Here is a 21,392-nt window from a genome sequence, read left to right as displayed (position 1 = left end):
TTTTTTTTTGAGACGGAGTCTCGCTCTGTCGCCCAGGCTGGAGTGCAGTGGCCGGATCTCAGCTCACTGCAAGCTCCGCCTCCTGGGTTTACGCCATTCTCCTGCCTCAGCCTCCCAAGTAGCTGGGACTACAAGCACCCGCCACCTCGCCTGGCTAGTTTTTTGTATTTTTTTAGTAGAGACGGGGTTTCACTGTGTTAGCCAGGATGGTCTCGATCTCCTGACCTCGTGATCCACCCGTCTCGGCCTCCCAAAGTGCTGGGATTACAGGCTTGAGCCACCGCGCCCGGCCAGGATTAAGTTTTAAGAACTATTTTTGCTATTGTGTAGTGTTAATTTTTGCAAAGCAGACATTTGTAGTCTATTCTTATGCTTAAGAACACATTCTAATTTCTAATCATCCTGAATGTGCAACACATGCACTTTGAATCTCACATACTTTAGGTATTGCATGAAAATGTTTATAGTTGTCTTTCAGTATGGGGGAGGGATAAGGGGGGCTGATTCCAAGACCTTTGCAGATAATGAAATCTGCCAATGCTCAAGTGCCTTATATAAAATGGCACAGTATTTGCATATAAGCTACACGCATCCTCCCATATACTTGGTTTTTTATTTTCTTTTTTATGATTTTTGAGACGGAGTCTCACTCTTTCCCATAGGCTGGAGTGCAGTGGTGCGATCTCAGCTCACTGCAACCTCTGCCTTCCAGATTCAAGTGATTCTCCTGCCTCAGTCTCCTGAGTAGCTGGGATTACACGCGTGCGCCACTACATCCAGCTAATTTTTATATTTTTGGTAGAGACGAAGTTTCGCCATGTTGGCCAGGCTGGTCTTGAACTCCTGACCTCAGGTAATCCGCCTGAGTCGGCCTCCCAAAGTGCTGGGATTACAGGTGTGAGCCGCCGCACCTGGCCATATTTATATTATTTTTTATTATTTGTATTGTTTATTGTTTTTCCCCCCAAATATTTTCATTCTGAGGTTGGTTGAATCCGCGGCTGCTGAACCTATAGATTCAGAGGACCAAGTATAAGTACAAGCTATATTAAGTAATAGGTAAACAGTAATTTCCTGTCAACTATTTTTAAATAGTTTTATGTGAAGCAAAGGCAGTGGCAACCTTGAAAGAAATTTATGAAATATTTTATAATTTTTAAGGTGGCATTATGCTTCTGGGAACACTGTTATAGCTTGTTCTAAGTAGGATTTTATATATTAATACGAAGTAACAGTGTTTATTATTAGATGGTCATTGTCCAACATTACCACCAGATGGCAGCAGGACAAACAGGAAAGTCATGATCGTTAATGTGGTCTGTTCTTTTAGCTGATCATTTTTGCACGTAGTTTTTATAATGTAAACTGCTGTGGCATATGTTTCTTATAACTAGGAATTAAGGGAGTATGCCTGACATAGTTTGCCTTTGAATAACACACACTTTTTTTTAATCCAGGTTTTTCAAGTACGAAAAGTAACAGGAGCAAATACTGGGAAAATATTTGCCATGAAGGTGCTTAAAAAGGTGATTTCCACTCCCCCTTTTTAGTCCTCTCACACCGTATTCTTACACTGGATCTTAGCCAAAAGGCCAAGAAGCAATCACCTCATATTTTTAATTGTTGTAACATTTTAGCCTAAAATTTGCAGTCAAAAAAATGTATCTCAAGCCAGGTACAGTGATGCATACCTGGATACTTGGGTGACTGAGGCAGGAGGATTGCTTGAACTAGGAGTTCAAGGGAAGCCTGAGCAATGTGGCAAGACCCAGTGTCTTACAGAAAAAATGTATTTCTTTTTTTTTGAGATGGAGTCGCGCTCTGTCGCCCAGGCTGGAGTGCGGTGGTGCGATCTCGGCTCACTGCAACCTCCATCTCCCAGGTTCAAGTAATTCTCCTGCCTCAGCCTCCCACGTAGCTGGGACTACAGGCACACACCGCCACGCCCAGCTACTTTTTTGTATTTTTGGTAGAAATGGGATTTCACCATATTGGCCAGGATGATCTTGATCTCCTGACCTCAGGTGATCTGCCTGCCTCGGCCTCCCAAAGTGCTGGGATTACAGGCATGAGCCACCGCACCCAGCAAAAAATGTATTTCTAACACAGTTGCAGTACCTTTTAAAATGTGAGGTATGTTTCATTACTGTTATTCCTATTTTTATTTCTGCTTGTTGAGGGTGGAAAAGAGAGCTCTTGCAATTAGTTGTTGAGGTAGCTTTGCTGTTTCTGGTCTCATTTCTAAGTAATAAGCATATACTGCTATTTCTCTTTCTGTTTTTTTTTTTTTTTTTTTTTTTTTTGAGATGAACTCTCACTCTGTTGTCCAGGCTGGAGTGCAGTGGTGCAATCTCAGCTCACTGCAACCTCTGCCTCCCAGATTCAAGTGATTCTCCTGCCCCAGCCTCCCTAGTAGCTAGGATTACAGGCGCCTACCACCATGCCTGGCTAATTTTTGTATTTTTAGTATAGACGGGATTTCACCATACTGGCCAGGCTGGTCTCGAACTCCTGACCTCAGGTGATGTACCTGTCTCAGCCTCCCAAACTGCTGGGATTACAGGCGTGAGCCACTGCGCCTGGCCTACTGCTTTTTTTTTTTTTTTCTTTTTTTGAGACAGAGTCTCGCTCTGTCATCCAGGCTGGAGTGTAGTGGCAGGATCTCGGCTCACTGCAAGCTCCGCCTCCCAGGTTCACGCCATTCTCCTGCCTCAGCCTCCCAAGTAGCTGGGACTACAGGCGCCTGCCACCACTCCCGGCTAATTTTTTTTTTTTTTTTTTTGAGATGGAGTCTTGCGCTGTCGCCCAGGCTGGAGTGCAGTGGCCGGATCTCAGCTCACTGCAAGCTCCGCCTCCCAGGTTCACGCCATTCTCCGGCCTCAGCCTCCCGAGTAGCTGGGACTACAGGCGCTGCCACCTCGCCTATTTTTTTTTTTGTATTTCTTAGTAGAGACGGGGTTTCACCGTGTTAGCCAGGATGGTCTCGATCTCCTGACCTCGTGATCCACCCATCTCGGCCTCCCAAAGTGCTGGGATTACAGGCTTGAGCCACCGCGCCCGGCCTTAATTTTTTGTATTTTTAGTAGAGATGGGGTTTTCACCATGTTAGCCAGGATGGTCTCGATCTCCTGACCTCGTGATCCGCCCATCTCGGCCTCCCAAAGTGCTGAGATTACAGGTGTGGGCCACCGCGCCCGGCCTATCTTTTTTTTTTTTTTTTTGAAACAGAGTTTCGCTCTTGTTGCTCAGGCTGGAGTGCAATGGCGCGATCTCGGCTCACCACAACCTCTGCCTCCCAGGTGCAAGCGATTCTCCTGCCTCAGTCTCCCTAGGAGGTGGGATTACAGGCATGTGCCACCACGCCCAGTTAATTTTGCATTTTTAGTAGAGACACGGTTTCTCCATGGGTTTCTCCATGTTGGTCAGGCTGGTTTTGAACTCCCGACCTAAGGTGATCCGCCCGCCTCCGCCTCCCAAAGTGCTGGGATTACAGGCATGAGCCACCATGTCCGGCCAACTGCTATCTTTTTAATTCAGCAGTTTTCAAATTTTTTGTTTTTTTAGAGACAGAGCCTCACTCTGTTGCCCAGGCTGGAGTGCAGTGGCGTGATCTCGACTCACTGCAACCTCCACCTCCCGGGTTAAAGTGATTCTCCTGCTTCAGCTTCTTGAGTGGCTGGGATTACAGGCACCCACCACCACACCTGGCTAATTTTTGTATTTTTAGTAGAGATGCGGTTTCGCCATGTTGGCCATGCTGGTGTCAAACTCCTGACCTCAGGGGATTGGCCTGCCTCGGCCTCCCAAAGTGTTGGGATTACAGGGTGAGCCACCGCTCCTGGCTGTATTAACTTTCTTTTATGAGAGTTAAGGATATTAATCTTGTTTACTTCACCCTCCTTTATCTCATCCTCTCATTTTGTTTTGCTTTCTTTGAATCTACTATTGTCCTCTGATACCTTACAACAATTTTGTAAAATGCCTTTCAGTCTAGTGTTCTTTGATCAGACTTATAAGATAATCTATCAGTTCCATTTATTTCCCAGAGGCATATCTTAGGAACTTTCTATCCGCCTGTTCCCATCTGGAGTAGTAGCTCTTTAGTCACAACTGTTATGACTGGACTCTTTCTTCACCACAATCCCTGGAATCCTCTTGGCTCCTTCAGTGTTGAATCTTTTGTTTCCTGGATCCCATAGCTTTTCCTTTTTCTTAGTTTATGCCCTTGTTTTGGTGACACTCTACTAGTGGCTCCCTCAGAAAAGGTACATAAAGGTACATAAAGATACATTTATAATAAAAATATATCCATATTGTATATTTGAGATTTCTTTATATTTACTTGATTATGTTATTAGAGTTGAAAATTATTTTCACTTAGAATTTTGCTCAATTTTCTTCTGTACTCGAGAGTTTCTGTTGAAGTGCTTTGGCATTCTGATTCCCAATCCTTTACGCATGGCCTATTTTTCTGTGGAAATATTTAAGATTTTCTCTTTATTTCTGATCTAAGTTTTTATAGTGATGTGTCTTGCTTTGACTTTATTATTTTTATTTAGTTTTTGATAGGGTCTCGCCCTGTCACCTAGGCAGGAGTGCAGTGATCCAGTCATAGCTAAGTGCAACCTCAAACTCCTGGGCTCAAGCTATCCTCCCACCTCAGTCTCCTGAGTAGCTGGGACCACAGGCACGCACCACCAGGCCTGGCTAATAAAAAAATGTAGAGATGGGCACTCACCATGTTGCCCAGGCTGGTGTTGAACTCCTGGGCTCAAGTGATCCACCTGCCTCGGCCACCCAAAGTGCTGGGATTGAATTACAGGTGTGACCCACTGTGCGCGGCCTATTAATTAAATTAATTTTTTTATTTTTAAGAGACAGAGTCTCACTCTGTTTCCTAGGCTGGAGTGAGGTGGTGTGATCATACCTCACTGTAACCTGTAACTCCTGGGCTCAAGCAATCCTTCTGCCACAACTTCTGAGTAGCCAGGACTACAGACGCATGCCACCATGCCCAGTTCATTTTTAAAATGTTTCATAGAGACAAGGTCTTCCTGTGTTTCCCATGCTGACCTGGAACTCCTGGCCTCAAGTAGTTGTTCTGTTTTGGCTCCCAAAGTGTTGGGATTACAGGTGTGTGCCACTGTGCCCAGCCTATTTTTATTCTTTTAATCTTAAAGCTTTAGTCTTTCAGTTCTAGGAAATTTTCTTAGGTGATTTATTTGATAATTTCCTTCCCACTGTCTTCTCTTCTTGGAATTGCAGTTAGTTGGATGTTGGATCTCCTTAACTGATCATCTGATTTTTCTTATCTTTTCCACATTTCCATTTCTTTGTCTTGTTGTTTACTTTCTTCTACTGAATTTTTTTTTTGAGAGGAAGTTTTGCTCTTGTTGCCCAGGCTGGAGTGCAATGGCGCTATCTTGGCTCATCGCAACCTCCGCCTCCCAGGTTCAAGCAATTCTCCTGCCTCAGCCTCCTGAGTAGCTGGGATTACAGGCATGCGCTACCACGCCCGGCTAATTTTGTATTTTTAGTAGAGACAGGGTTCCTCCATGTTGGTCAGGCTGGTCACAAACTCCCGACTTAGGTGATCCGCCCGCCTTGGCCTCCCAAAGTACTGGGATTATAGGTGTGAGCCACCATGCCCAGCCATTCTACTAAATTTTTTTAAAGCTGTTGTATTTGTGATTCTCCAGAATTCTTTGTATTGTTTTTGTTTTATAGCAACCTGTTTTATGAGTATAATATCTTCTTTTATCCCTCTGAGAGTTTTATTATTTTTTTAATTTTAATTTTAATACCTTTTTTGAGACAGAGTCTCACTCTTGCACAATTTTGAGTGCAGTGGTGCAATCTTGGCTCACTGCAACCCCTGCCTCCTGGGTTCAAGCAATTCTCCTGCCTCAGCCTCCTGAGTAGCTGGGATTACAGGCGCCTTCTACCACACCCAGCTAATTTTTGTATTTTTAGCAGATATGGGTTTTCACCATGTTGGCCAGACTGGTCTTGAACTCCTGACCTCAGGCAATCCATCCGCCTCGGCCTCCCAAAGTGCTGAGATTGCAGGTGTGAGCCACCACACCTGGCCTGCCTCAGTTTTAATTATAATTATTTGAAATATTCTTTTGTTTTATGCATGTTCTTTTTTGAGTTCTGTTTTCTTTGACTTTGATTTAGTCAGTTTTAGTCACTTTGTTCCATGTTAGAGGCCTTCTTTAGATGTCTGGTGTCATTCATTGATTATTCTTTCTTCTTTTTTTGAGATGGAGTCTTGCTCTGTCGTCTAGGCTGGAGTGTAGTGGTGACACAGTCTTGGCTCACTACAATCTCCACCTCCTGGGTTCAAGCGATTCTTGTGCCTCAGCCACCCAAGTAGCTGGGATTACAGGCATGCACCACCATGCCTGGCTAAGTTTTGCATTTTTAGTAGTGACAGGGTTTCACCATGTTGTCGGCCTTATCTCAAACTCCTGACCTCAAGTGATCTGTCCGCCTAGGCCTCAATAATCCATCCACTGTGCCTGGCCCAGTTATTCATGTTTCAGAGTAGAACTCTGAAAAGCTGATCAGAAGTTCTGTGTGTGTAAGCTTCTCTGCAGGGTAGTCAAGTGGTTAGCTGGCACTTGATCAAGAACTTCAAATAATAGTGTCTGTAGGGCTGGGTGCCGTGGCTCACGCCTGTAATCCCAGCACTTTGGGAGGCTGAGGCAGGTTGATCACCTGAGGTCAGGACTTCAAAACCAGCCTGGCCATCTGGTTTGGGGGTGCTGAGGCAGGAGAATCGCTTGAGCCTGGGAGGCAGAGGTTGCAGTGAGCGGAGATCGCACTGTTGCACTCCAGCGTGGACAACAAGAGCGAAACTCAATTTCAAATAAATAAATAAATAAATACATACTGTCTGTAGATCTTTTTTCTGGGGAGGATCAGTTGGTGCTAAGAAAGACCCACCGTTCTTTTGCCTGGAAAAAGCATTCTGGAGCTGAGTGAGAGAAGATGGAGATCTTACCTCTCAACACGTGAGCTTTCACCAAACTCGAGTTTTTACATTAGCACTTTACTCTGTGGATCTAATCTTTCACTCTTTTTTGTCTCAGAGAATTTACCTCTCCTAGGGTTAGTTCTTCGACTTAGTGTGGAGATGGGAGTCTTTTTGGTCTGTCTGTTCCTTATACAGAGTTGCAGATGATCTCCCTGTTTTTAGCCCTCCACCTTCGGCCTTCTATAGTCTCTAATTCCTCTAATTTTTTCCCTTTCTTCTAGTTTTACCTCTAATGTTGAACCTTGCTTTACTGGGGTTCTGTAGATAGATTCAACTTCTTTTGTGTATTCCCCTTTGCAGGCACTTAGGTTTGATCTTACCCCACTCTGCTACATCATGGACCATTGCTTTATCCCCACTCTATCTTTTCAGGTGTGAGATTCCACATGTCTTCTAGTATTACTGATGGATTATGTGTGTGTTTGTTTTCTTATTCTTGTTTGGGATTGATTACTGAAAAGATTCCACTGTCTTTTTTTTTTTTCCCGGGTTCAAGTGATTCTTCTGCCTCAACCTCTTGAGTAGCTGAGATTACAGGCACCCACCACACCCAGCTAATTTTTGTATTTTTAGTAGAGATGGGGCTTTGCCATGTTGGCCAGGCTGGTCTCGAACTCCTGACCTCAGGTGATCACCCTCCTTTTGCTGGGATTACAGGCATGAGTCACGCGCCCGGCCTCCACTGACTTAAAACAAAACTTCCGGTGGAGAACTACTTTCAAAGACAATCAAAATGACTTTTTAAAAAATTATAAGACTTGTAAAACTTTGGTCCTTCTTGCTGATTTTTATTTAGGCAGTATAAATGACTCCTCAGTTTGAAAGCTGAGGAACAAATATTGTCACCACAATTTTATTGGTAATTGTCTTTAAAAAGCCATCTAGCTATTCTTAACATCAGTTTCTGCTTCAGTGGGTTGGCATTGATACCTGCTATCTGACTTTCCTGTTGGAATTGTTTTAGATTAATGATTTTTTAATCTGTAAAACATGTTAGGTATAGAATTGAAGGCAGCATAATAGTGCTTGTTCCAGAAATACTGAAAGAAGTACTGGTCAAGATTTCTTTTTTTATTTGAAACAGAGTCTCACTCCATCACCCAGGCTGGAGTGCAGTGGAGCAATCTCAGCTCACTGCAACCTTTGCCTCTTGGGTTCCAGTGATTCTCGTGCCTCAGCCTCCCCAATAGCTGGGACTACAGGTGTATACCACTACGCCTGGCTAATTTTTGTACTTTTGGTAGAGACGGGGTTTCACCATGTTGGCCAGGCTGGTCTCAAACTCCTGACCTTAAGTGATCCGCCTGCCTCAGCCTCCTAAAGTCCTGGGATAACAGGTGTGAGCCACTGTGCCCAGCCTCTGGTCAAGATTCTTAAGTGATTCATTCCTTGTGATACGTTATTTATATCGGATAATCAGGCCTGACCATATTAGGCATAATTAGATCTTGGGTGAAGTATGTTTTTGGCACATCTAGTGAAAAAAAGAGTATTGGGTTTTTTTTCCCCATCCATGGTAAGTGGGGGTGGTATATTGGTAAATCCATAGACTTAATTACTGCTAAGTGTCAGGCCTCATTTTGGGGCCCAGGGATCTAGGACCTAAGCTGTTTGCCTCTGGTTTTGCTTGGTTGCCATTGTTTCCCATTCTTGGGGTTCTTTTCTTAATCCTGGCTAGAGGATCTGATACTGTCTCCTTCCTTGTCCTTGAAAGCAAGCTTATAGCAAAAATAATGAAAATAAAGATGTTATTAGGGTTAAGTTCAGGGCTTTCCTTCCTAAATCCTCAAGTAAGATGACTGTAGGCTCCCTTTGAGTTCCTTCCTTCTGATTTTAATTATCCTGGAGGCAGAGTACTAACCCCTCTGACCTGACTGTGTGGTAAGAGTATACCTCTTCCCCTAGCCTTTAAGATGATATCAAAGTAGAACCACGTGTCCCCGTAAGTGAGTTGTTTCAATCTGGACATTCTGTCTGGATTTATTAGTCCTCCTGGGACTGTTTACTTCTTATAGGAATGGTACCATTCAGGTATTTGCTTAGAGTGGAATAGTGAGGAAAAGACTATCAACAGTCATCACCTGACCCTACCAGTTGCAACAAAAATATACCATGGAAGCAAAATACTATTGCCTACAGCATTAGTTCACCTCCCACTGTACATTTTAGAACCTTTGGCCAAAGATATTCTCCACCTCTGAAATATTGTGGTTTCATAGAACAATAACTTTCTCACTTTAGACTTACTTGATTCCTACAATGCCTGTTTTTTGGCCCTAAGCCCTTTAGTTCTTTGACTTTTCTGTTTTTGTCCTCAACTTTTTAGACCCCTTCTTATTTCACTTTATTCTGAATCCAGCCTTATGGGCATAATCGGCCACTTTATCAGTTGCTAGCTCCATTGACCTTCTGCTCAGGAAAACCCTAATCTGCATTAGCTCACTTGTCAGTGTGCCTTTATTGCTATATCTCAGCTACTGAGCATTACTAGCAGAAATCACACAAAGCTATAGATTGCTGTTGGGAAAACTCTATGACCCCAACTCACCTCGACCCTAAGCACTTCCCAGCAATTTTTCTGCATATCCTTAGATAAATCCTTCCATTCTCTACAACTGTTTGGAGCCTTTCCTATCAGCCCCTCTACTCTTTTTAGCCAACTGCCTCTCTTCCTACTTAAGGATGTCCGACATGATTTCCTTTGACTTCCTGTTTTTTTGTTTTTTTTTTAATTTAATTTTAATTTTTGAGGCGAAATCTCGGTCACCCAGGCTGGAGTGCAGTGGCGTGATCTCGGCTCACTGCCTCCTGGGTTCAAGCAATTCTCCAGCCTTAGCCTCCCAAGTGGCTGGGATCACAGGTGCGTGTCACCATGCCCGACTAATTTTTGTTTTTGTAGAGACGGGGTTTTACCATATTGGTCAGGCTGGTCTCGAACTCCTGAGCTCAAGCAGTCCACCCACCTTGGCCTCCCAAAGTGCTGGGATTATAGGCATTATTCTTTTTTCACTACCATATTTTGATTTATGATTCTTTTTTTTTTTTTTAAGAGACAGTCTCATTATTTGACCAGGTTGGAGTGCAGTGGCTGTTCTCAGATACGATCGTAGTACACTACAGCCTCCAACTCCTGTGTTCAAGCAACCCTGCAACCTCAGCCTCCCAAGTAGCTGGGACCACAGGCACATGTCACCATGCCTGATTCTATTTTATTTTATTTTTTGTTTTTTAGACAGAGCCTTGCCCTCTTACCCAGGCTGGAGTGCAGTGGCCCTATCTCGGCTCACTGCAGTCTCTGCCTTCCAGGTTCAAGCAATTCTCGTGCCTCAGCCCCCTGAGTAGCTGGGATTACAGGGGCGTGCCACTGTATCTGGTTAATTTTTGCATTTTTAGTAGAGATGGGGTTTCACCATATTGGCCAGGCTTGTCTTGAATTCCTGGCCTCAAGAGATCCACCTGCCTCGGCCTCCCGAAGTGCTGGATTATAGGTGTGGGCCACAGCATGTGGCCCAACTCTACTGTTTCAGTGAACCTCCTGTACCCTAGGTCATCACTGACGTCCCAGTTGCTGAATCCAGTTGTCTTTACTGAGTTCGTCCTTAATTTAACTTTCTTTTTCATTGAAGCTACTGACCACAGCATTTTGAAACTCTGTGCCTTTTATTACTGTGATTCTACTTTACTTATTTTTCATCTTCTCTCTCAGTCTGTGGCTTCTCAGACTTCCTCACAATTGATTGCTTATTTTAAGAATTCAAAAATTTAAACCTCCTGAGCAGTTCAAAAATAATACACCTTTGAAATTTTTTAAACTTTTCAGAGTTGCAAGAATAGTTCAGTGATCACCAGTTGTTACCATTTTGCCATATTTTCTTTGTCTGTGTGTCCCTCCCTTTCTACCTGCCCCCACATATATGTATATCTATGAATATTCACGTTTTTAACTTTAATAAATTTTCCTGCTGTACAATTTGAGAGTTAACTGCAGATTTCATAGCACTTCAACCCTAATTTCTTCTATATATCTCCTAAGAATAAGGGCTTTTTTTTTTTTGAGAAGGAATCTCTCACTCTGTTGCCCAGGCTGGAGTGCAGTGGCGCAATTTTGGCTCACTGCAACCTCCACCTCCTGGGCTCAAGCGATTCTCCTGCCTCAGCCCCCACAAGTAGCTGGGACCACAGGCACATGTCACCATGCCTGACTCTATTTCATTTTATTTTTTGTTTTTTAGACAGAGCTTTGCCCTCTTACCTAGGCTGGAGTGCAGTGGCCCTATCTCGGCTCACTGCAGTCTCTGCCTTCCAGGTTCAAGCAATTCTCGTAGAAAAAAATTCTCTAATTTTTGTAATTGTAGTAGATATGGTGTTTCGCCATGTTAGCCAGGCTGGTCTCAAACTCCTGACCTCAGGTGGTCCGCCCTCCTCACCTCCCAAAGTGTTGGGATTACAGACGTGAGCCTCCGTTCCAGGCCTCTTTTTTCTTTTGTAATTAACAAGTGATCTATGGAATGATAGAAACAATGTGAATATTCTGTCCCATAATAATCTTTACTTAATGGTTTTATCTGGATTATTTCTTGCCCAAATCAAATATTACTGTAGTGATTATAAAATGGAGACTTTTCTATTTTTTCTGTATTTTTTTCTATATTGTCATTCTTCTGTAAAGATTTTTTTATACTCCTTTTTTTTTTCTTTTGTTTTTTTTGAGACAGTGTCTCGCTTTGTCACCAGGCTGGAGTGCAATGGTGTGACCTCAGCTCACTGCAACTTCTGCCTCCCAGGTTCAAGCAATCCTCCTGCCTCAGCCTACAGAGTAACTGGGACTACAGCCGTGGGCCACCACGCCCAGCTAATTTTTTGTATTTTTAGTAGAGACAAGGTTTCACCATGTTGGCCAGGATGGTCTTGATCTCTTGACCAGCCACCTTGGCCTCCCAAAGTGCCAGGATTACAGACATGAATGAGCCACTGTGCCTGGCCCTATACTCCCTTTAAAATGTTTTTTTCTTTTTTTTGAGATGGAGGTTCACTCTGTTGCCCAGGCTGGAGTGTAATGATGTGGTCTTGGCTCACTGCAACCTCCACCTCCCAGGTTCAAGCAATTCTCCTGCCTCAGCCTCCTGAATAGCTGGGATTATAGGCACATGCCTCCACACCCAGCTGATTTTTGTATTTTTAGTAGAGATGGGGTTTCACTATGTTGGCCAGGCTGGTCTTGAACTCCTGACCTCATAATCTGCCCACCTCAGCCTCCCAAAGTGCTGGGATTGCAGGCGTGAGCCACTGCACCTGGCCCTTTTTTTTTCTTTTTTTTTTTTTTTTTGAGACAGGGTCTTCCTCTGTTGCCCAGGCTTGAGTGCAGTGGCGTAAGCATAGCTCTCCACAGCCCTGGACCCCAGGCTGCCTCAGCTCACTGCAACCTCTACCTCCCGGGTTCCAGTGATTCTCGTGCCTCAGCCTCTGGAGTAACTGGGAGTACAGGTGCGCACCACCTCACCTGGCTAATTCTTGTATTTTTAGTAGAGATGAGATTTCACCACGTCGGGCAGGCTGGTCTCAAACTCCCAGCAAACATGGTGATCTGCCTGCCTTGGCTTCCCAAAGTGCTTCATATTATTAGCCCTAATTCTAGTCCAATTCCATAGCATTCTTCTTTATTTTTATTTTTTTATTTTTGAGACGGAGTCTTGCTCTGTCCCCCAGGCTGGAGTGCAGTAGTATGATCTCGGCTCACTGCAGCCTCCACCTCCTGGGTTGAAGCAGGTTTCTCCCTCCGCCTCCTGAGTAGCTGGGATTATAGGCTGCTGCCACCACACCCGGCTAATTTTTGTATTTTTATTAGAGACGGGCTTTCATCATCTTGGCCAGGCTGGTCTTGAACTCCTGACATTGTGATCCACCCGCCCCAGCCTCCCAAAGTGCTGGGATTACAGGTGTGAGCCACTGCGCCCTGCCACATTCTTCTTTCAGTTCATATTTGGATCTCCTTTTTTCTACAGTGAGATCTCTGGTAACAACATAAATAAATGCAGTCATTTGTTCAGTTGTACAGTATATGCATAATGAAAATTATAATACCAATAGTATTTCCAGCTACAAACCTACTAAGTTTGATTTAATATTTCTTTGGAAATTTTTTGTGTGCTTACATATAGGCCACTAAGGGTGTGCAGTCTAAAATTACTTAAATATCTTTTTCTCACTGGGTGCAGTGGCTCACGCCTGTAATCCCAGCACTTTGGGAGGCCGAGGCAGGCGGATCATGAGCTCAGGAGTTTGAAACCAGCCTGGCCAACATGGTGAAACCCCATCTCTACTAAAAATAAAAAAATCAGCCAGGCGTGGTGGCGGGTGCCTGTAGTCCCAGCTACTCGGGAGGCTGAGGCAGGAGAATCACTTGAACCTGGGAGGCGGAGGTTGCAGTGTGGGTGACAGAGTGAGACTCCATCTAAAAAAAGAAAAAAATCTTTTTCTGTTATATCTTTTTTCTCTTTCTCTTTCTGTGGTAAAGTTGTTGGTGTAATAGTCAATTAAATTTATGTATTCCTATTGTATTCAGTTGTACTTCCCACCCCTCATCCTTGCTGATTTTATTTTTGGAATATATTAAACATTAATATGGTTCAAAAAGAAAAATCTACATTTTATAATTACTGTAATTGATTTAGGAAAGAAAAAAATGTATGATAAAACCATTGAGGTTTTACTCAGAAGGTATACTCAAAAGTCTTATTTCTTTTCCTTCCCTTCCATTATCATTAGCTTTTAGTTTGTCTTAGTTGTCTTCATTTTTGCAGGTATAAGCAGATACATATTATAAATATATTCTCATTTCCCCTTTCTTGTACAGTAGATAGCATAGGATCCATGCTATTGTACATTTAAATACTCGTTTGTATCTTGTTTTTATAGAGATTTTTCTTATTTTTATTTATTTATTTATTTATTTATTTATGTTGTCACCCAGACTGGAATGCAGTGGTGCGATCTCGGCTCACTGCAAGCTCCACCTCCCAGGTTCATGCCATTCTACTGCCTCAGCCTCCCCGGTAGCTGGGACTACAGGCACATGCCACCACGCCCGGCTAATTTTTTTTTTTAGAGAGGGGGTTTCACCATGTTAGCCAGGATGGTCTCGATCTCCTGACCTTGTGATCTGCCCGCCTCGGCCTCCCAAAGTGCTGGGATTACAGGCATGAGCCACCGCGCCCGGCCGATTTTTCTTATTTTTATAGCTTTGTTACATGTTGTGTAGATTCCATAGTTTTTCGGCCAGTATCCTATGTCTGAGCATTTAGGCTGTTTCCAGTGTTTCACTTTCACAGATAATGTTGCAACCAATAACCTGTGTATTTGCTTTCCATATTACTTATGGAGGTGTACCATCGGGGTAACTTCCTGGAACTTATACCTGGCATGTCTAAAACAGGGCATCATTCTCCCAAAACTTTTTCACTTTCATTTGCCGATACTGAATGGCACCATTATCTATCCTATTATGCAGAAATAAAGGTATCATCATTTCTTCTCATATCTAGTTTGTCAGCAAATGCAAATTATGTATTAGCCTTTCATTTTTTTCTATCTTCATTTTCTTACAGATCTTCTTAGTTGGTTTATTATACTAGCCTCCTAACTAGTCTCATTTCTTTCCTAATACTCCCTACTGCTGCTAGATGTGTCTTTCATAAAGCCAAAGGTTTGTTCATTTCACTGAGACCTTCCTATGCCCAGACCTTCCATTTCCTGGCCTCTACCTACTTCTCTAGCCTAATTGCTAACTACTTCTAACCATACTGAACTACTTGTAGATTCCCCACACATATCCTGTCCTATCAAGCCTCTTTTGCACTGGAATGCCTTTTTTTACCTTGTACTTTTTTTTTTTTTTTTTTTTTTTTTACCATTTTTGTGGAGAATGGGGTCACGCTTGTTACCAGGCAGATCTTCAACTCCTGGGTTCAAGCGATCCTCCTGCCTCTGCCCACTTAAGTGCTGGGATTATAGACATGAGCCACCGCGTCCAGGCTACATTTCATTTTAATAATTTTCAAGCAAGATTTTTTGGTAGGTCAGATGTAGTTCCCCTGTTTACCCTTACCATCCTGCGCTTACCTACATTGACTTGCCTTTTTTTCCCTGAGACTTTGGGCTCCTGTTGACTTTTGGGCTCCTATGGACAGGGCATTCTTTCTATTCTGCTTTCTTGGCACAGCCTGGAGCATGGTAGATACTTAGTCGTTTGTGAATATATGAACAAACTTGATCTGATTACAGATTTCTTTTTAAAAAAGTCTCTTTAGGTAATTCATTTACATGTTCACTGCAAAAAATCCAAAGTGCACAGAGGCATATATAAAGTGAACATTTTCCATTACCCCATCTCAGTTTCTAGTGGGAACTATGGTTAATAGTTCAGTATTGGCAAGAAAAACACAAAATAGATTTTCCAGTTACTATAGAATAAAAATGTTCACTACTTTGTTCTTATAGATCATCTCTTTTCCTTTAGGCAATGATAGTAAGAAATGCTAAAGATACAGCTCATACAAAAGCAGAACGGAATATTCTGGAGGAAGTAAAGCATCCCTTCATCGTGGATTTAATTTATGCCTTTCAGACTGGTGGAAAACTCTACCTCATCCTTGAGTATCTCAGTGGTCAGTACACAGAGTTTGGTGTAATTATTTGCATTGACTCCAGAAACTGGGTCAAAATGTTATTTTTCAATGGAAAAATACTTTTTCCCATTATGATCAAATAGTACTTAAAATTGATGAGTACACTGAAGGACAAAATTCAGATGTGACCACATGTTTCTATTGGCAGACAAATATGGAGGAAACTAAAGATTTTTTTTTCCCTCATCTGTAAAATTTTATTTTAATTCCTTTGTAATCAGTCACTTAACAGGAAAACAAATACCTAAGTGATGCAGAGCCATCAAATTGTACTGGGGTAAGATACTGTAATTTAAATCATTGGGAGAATTATTTAACATACTGACTATTTTTGGAATTGGGTCTTTAAACAAGACTTTTTAGTTTAATGTAGCCTTAGTGATGGGGTATGTAGCTTACAATGGAGATCATCCACATTTCCCAGGGCCTACCACCTCGTAGGAACTTGTTGCTTCTGTATCATTTCTAGATGACAGGTATCTATTTCTTTTTTTTTTTTTTTTGAGATGGAGTTTTGCTCTTGTTGCCCAGGCTGGAGTGCAATGGTGTGATCTTGGCTCACTGCAGCCTCCACCTCCCAGGTTCAAGCGATTCTCCTTCCTCAGCCTCCTGAGTAGCTGGGATTGCAGGCATGTGCCACCATGCCCGGCTAATTTTAAGTAAAGATGGGGTTTCGCCATATTGGTCAGGCTGGTCTCGAACTCCCGACTTCAGGTGATCCACCTGACTTAGCCTCCCAAAGTGCTGGGATTACAGGTGTGAGCCCCTGCGCCTGGCCACAGGTATCTGTTTCTAGCAAACACAGTGTAGTTCTCTGAGAAAGATTTTGCAGTAACATGTAACATGGAACAGAAAGCTGCAGAATGTAGTAACTTTTTTGTGACTATTGCTGTTGGAAAAACTTTTTTTGTTTGTTTTTTGAAGGTGGAGTTTCACTCTTCTCGCCCAGGATGGAGTGCAGAGGCGTGATCTCAGCTCACCGCAACTTCCGCCTCCCAGGTTCAAGCAATTCTCCTGCCTCAGCCTCCCAATTAGCTGGGACTACAGGCATGCGCCACCACACCTGGCTATTTTTTTGTATTTTTAGTAGAGCCAAGCATTCACTATGTTGGCCAGGCTGGTTTTGAACTCCTGATCTCAGGTGATCTGCCCGCCTTGGCCTCCCAGAGTGCTGGGATTACAAGTGTGAGCCACCATGCCTGCCTGGAAAAACTTTATTTTGACATAATTTCATACTTAACACAAAAAGTTTTAAGAGTAGTATAAAGAATTCCTGTGCCAGGCTCAGTGGTTCATGCTTGTAATCCTAGCAGTTTGGGGAGGCCAAGGAGGGCAGATAATGAGGTCAGGAGTTTGAGACCAGTCGGGCCAACATAGTGAAACCCTGTCTCTGCTAAAAATAGAAAAATTAGCCGGCATGGTGGTGTGCTCCTGTAATCCCAGCTACTTGGGAGGCTGAGGCAGGAGAATTGCTTGAACCTGGGAGGCAGAGGTTGTGGTGAGCTGAGATCGCACCACTGTATTCCAACCTGGGCAACACAGCGAGACTCAGTCACACACACACACTCTCTCTCAAAGAATTCCTATATATTTCTCACCTAGATTCCCCAAATGTTACCATTTCACCACATTTATTTTGTTGTATCTGTCTATAGATATGTATATATGTATATACATATATATATATGCATGCATACATAATTTTTTTGAACTGTTTAAGAGAGTGTTACAGACATGATTTCCCTTTACCCCCAAAATTTCAGTGTATGTTTTATTTATTTTTTATTTTTTGAGATGGAGTCTCACTCTGTCGCCCAGACTGGAGTGCAATGGCGCAATCTTGGGCTCACTACAACCTCTGCCTCCCGAGTAGCTGGGATTACAGGCACCCACCACCATGCCCGGCTAATTTTTAGTAGAGATGAGGTTTCACCATGTTGGCCAGGCTGGTCTCAAACTCCTGACCTCAGGTGATCCGCCCACCTCGGCCTCCCAAAGTGCTGGGATTACAGGTGTGAGCCACTGCGCCCAGCCTATTCAGTGTATACTTTCTAAAATCAAGGACAGTATCTTACATAACTATACTAAAATGATGAGAAATAGGAAATTAACACTGATGCAATTATAACTTAAAGTTTCCTTTAATCTGGAACATTTCCTCAGTCTTTCTTTGACTTTCATGATGTTGACATTTTTGATTAGTACAGGCCAGTTAGTTTGTAGAATGCTTTGGGTTTAGCTGATGTTTCCTTAGTATTAGATTCAGGTTATGCAATTTTGGCAGGACCATTGAAGTGATATTGTGTCCTCCTTAATGCTTCAGATCAAGAGGTACATGATATTTATATCTTTGTTCCATTAATTGTGATGTTAACTTTGATCACATATATAAAGTGGTGTCTGCCGATTTTTTCCCTGGTGACATTTTTGCCTTTGTAATTAATAAGTATCTTTAGAGGAGATGCTTTGAGATTTAAATATCTTTCATCAAGTTTTCATGTTCATTTTTGTTGTTGTTGTTGTTTTTTGAGACGGAGTCTCACTCACTCTGTCGCCCAGGCTGGAGTGCAGTGGCGCGATCTCAGCTCACTGCAACCTCTGCCTCCCAGGTTCAAGTGATTCTCCTGCCTCAGCCTCCCGGGTAACTGGGATTTAAGGCATGCACCACCACACCTAGCTATTTTTTTTATTTTTAGTAGAGATGACCCCTGACCTCAGATGATCTGCCCACCTTGGCCTCCCAAATTGCTGGGATTACAGGCATGAGCCACTGCACCCGGCCCACATTCAGTTTTGACATCCATTGATTCTTGCCTGCAACAATTAATTGTGATGTTTGGCAAGTAATTTTTCTTATTCCGTCGTGCCTTCTTCATTTATTACTTGGCATTCTACTGTAATTCTACTTGGCATTCTTCTTCCCCATTTAAAAAATTTATGTATTCCTTTATGTTATTATGGACTTAGGTATTCTAATATCATTCAATGTGATATAACCCTTTATTATCATTATTTATTTTGATACTCAAATTGTGCCATGTTTTTTACTAGGCCACTGCCAAGGTTCATTCTGTTTATTTAAGGGTTCTGAAAATACGAAATATGAGCATTGACTAAAATTAGTGAGGGTGATTTAATTGTAGACTGTCATTTTTCTACTTATGGGTAAAATGTTAGAGTCTTTAATCAAGATTTTTTTTTTTAACCTCAGGTCTGGAATCTACAAATATTTTAAAGTTTGTAGATATAAAACCTGGAATTCCAAGCCAGTTCTAGTTTTTAAACATATGTGTGTCACAGAAGAATAAGAATGCTACTAAAAATAGAATCCTGAGGACTTAGTTTTAAAACCTATAATTTTTAGGATCTGTTTTTCATTTTTAAGGAACTGATGTCTTTTAATTATAGTTAGAAGGAAAGCACAAACTCTTTCATTAGAAGTGGGTTGGAAATAAATATTGTTTTATTTCTAATGTTTTTTCTTTTTCTTTACAGGAGGAGAACTATTTATGCAGTTAGAAAGAGAGGGAATATTTATGGAAGACACTGCCTGGTAAGTGAACTTTTTGTGGTTGCATAGATTCAGGTAATTACAAGCAAAGCCCCATTCCCACTATGGGCATCCACATGATTCAGTAAATTGATCTGGAGCCAGTCAGTCACTCAGGACCTCAAGGGGGAGAAGTAGTTTTGGGACTGGGCAGCTATGGAGGTCACATCATTCCTTTGCCCTTAGGCTTGAGTGGAACGCTCTTCACACCAGTTGTTCCTAACAGAACCATTCTCATTGCGGCTTTCTTTCCTTGAATTGGTAAGCTGCCTGCCTTGGCTGTGGGTGAGTGTGGTTTTCCAGTGAACCTTTATGTGTGGAACAATGGAAATTATCAGAAATCATCTCCTTTTTTTTTAGGCTATTTCTCAAGGTGCAGTCTTAGGGAGGTGATAAGCCTGGGCATATCATCTGTGGATTGATTATATAGTCAGGATGGGATTTACCCTCCTATTTCTAAACATGTCATCTGCTTCAAATTAAAAATATGCACATCCTTTTGTGAAGCAACAATCTTGGGTCACAATAAATCAGTTTATCCTACACATTAATTTAATAGAAAACAACACTTAAATGTTTTTTTCTACCTTGATTACCAAAACTGCATTCCATTGTTTAATTTCAGGCCTTTTCTAACACAGAAGCTGCATTTAAGAGCCTTAGGGATGAAGTGCCCTTTTTTGGAGGAGGCTCACTGAGCCGTGTTGGAGGCTGTTTGTGGTCCTGCTGGCTGTGAAATTGCCTCAGTCCTCTAGGACACACCCTCTCCATCCTGGAGTAATCTGCAGGATTGCAACATTGTTATGCAGCCAGTATTGCAGTGCCTTGTGCTTTTCGAATCCAGACAGGGTTGATTCAGCCCTTTATTCTTTTGAGGTAGATAAATTTGAGTGTCACACAGTTTATAGTTGTGGGCTGGCTGGCAGGAGGGAGGGCAGATACTGTGGGCCTAAGCTGTCTATAAATATGTAGCTGTATTAAGTAAGGGATGAGTGGGCTTCTAAGGGTCAGGTTATAAGATCCCTTTTGAAATCAAGACTTGATCTCTGAGAATAACAAAGTTCCTATTTCCTGTGGGATTTTAAAGTTGGGTGTGGATGGGAGAAATTTGCTTTAAAATGAATGACTATTAGCTTAATTCCTACACAGACAGAACAAAACATGACCAATGGCAGTTTAGCATATTCTGGACATCCTTGCAATTTTAGCAGTATATTCTAATGGCAAAATAAAGCACTTTATAGTTTCACTAAAATGAGTGAAACATAAATGTCCCCATGCCTTTTGGCAGCATCCTATGCCATCTCTTTTTCCCACACATCCCCCTATCCCACTAATTTGGTCTTCGGTGCATGTCTGTTTCTTTCAAGGAATTTTGCTCCATACATAAACTGCTTTGGATAGATTACACTCTTTTTTAATTTTATTAAATCACTTTTGTTTCCAGCTTTTACTTGGCAGAAATCTCCATGGCTTTGGGGCATTTACATCAAAAGGGGATCATCTACAGAGACCTGAAGCCGGAGAATATCATGCTTAATCACCAAGGTGGAGACATACCGTAAACAATTCTATAGTAAATAATCATCTTAAAATCCTCCCACACAGGTCATGGCCATTTTCAAAGCCCCATATTCATCTCTCTATTTTGTGTATTTCCTCCCTCAGAATTTATGGCATCATAGTACTTGCTGATGTTTTAAGTCCTTAGGTAATTACACTTGGTGAGAGTAAAAGAAGTTGAGGATAATAGTCGCTCAACTGCCTTTTTTAGTTTAATCCTTACTCATAGTTTTTCATATTTTTGGAATCCTTACATAAAATGTTATATAATGTTTTAGACTGTAAAAGCCAGTCTAAACATTAATTTTGGCTTGTTACTTAAATTGAAAAGTGAATATTAATTATATAAGTCAAGTTTTAAAAATGAAAATATGTAAATATTGGCTGGGCGCAGTGGCTCACACCTGTAATCCCAGCACTTTGGGAGGCTGAGGCGAGTGGATCACCTGAGGTCAGGAGTTCAAGACGCCTGGCCAACATGGTGAAACCCCATCTCTACAAAACTACAAAAAAAAAATTAGCTGGACATGATGGTGGGTGCCTGTAATCCCAG

General features: G+C 42.2%; 1 protein-coding gene across 4 annotated transcripts in view; it reads left to right on the top strand.

The window, feature by feature from the left end:
- Nucleotides 1-21,392, top strand: part of RPS6KB1 (ribosomal protein S6 kinase B1) — a 61,247-nt gene that overhangs the window by 21,713 nt on the left and 18,142 nt on the right. For 3 of the 4 annotated variants that reach the window (XM_025362646.1, XM_025362642.1, XM_025362644.1), the window contains 4 exons: nucleotides 1,458-1,526; nucleotides 15,558-15,705; nucleotides 19,222-19,279; nucleotides 20,724-20,824. In XM_025362646.1, the coding sequence (XP_025218431.1) occupies nucleotides 1,458-1,526; nucleotides 15,558-15,705; nucleotides 19,222-19,279; nucleotides 20,724-20,824 (376 nt within the window). The remainder of the gene's footprint in view (nucleotides 1-1,457; nucleotides 1,527-15,557; nucleotides 15,706-19,221; nucleotides 19,280-20,723; nucleotides 20,825-21,392) is intronic. The other variant, XM_025362643.1, reaches the window with a different exon arrangement.

Source organism: Theropithecus gelada, chromosome 16 (assembly GCF_003255815.1).
Source record: "Theropithecus gelada isolate Dixy chromosome 16, Tgel_1.0, whole genome shotgun sequence".
NCBI classification, from domain to species: Eukaryota; Metazoa; Chordata; class Mammalia; order Primates; family Cercopithecidae; genus Theropithecus; species Theropithecus gelada.
This window is presented reverse-complemented; position numbering and strand designations above follow the sequence as displayed.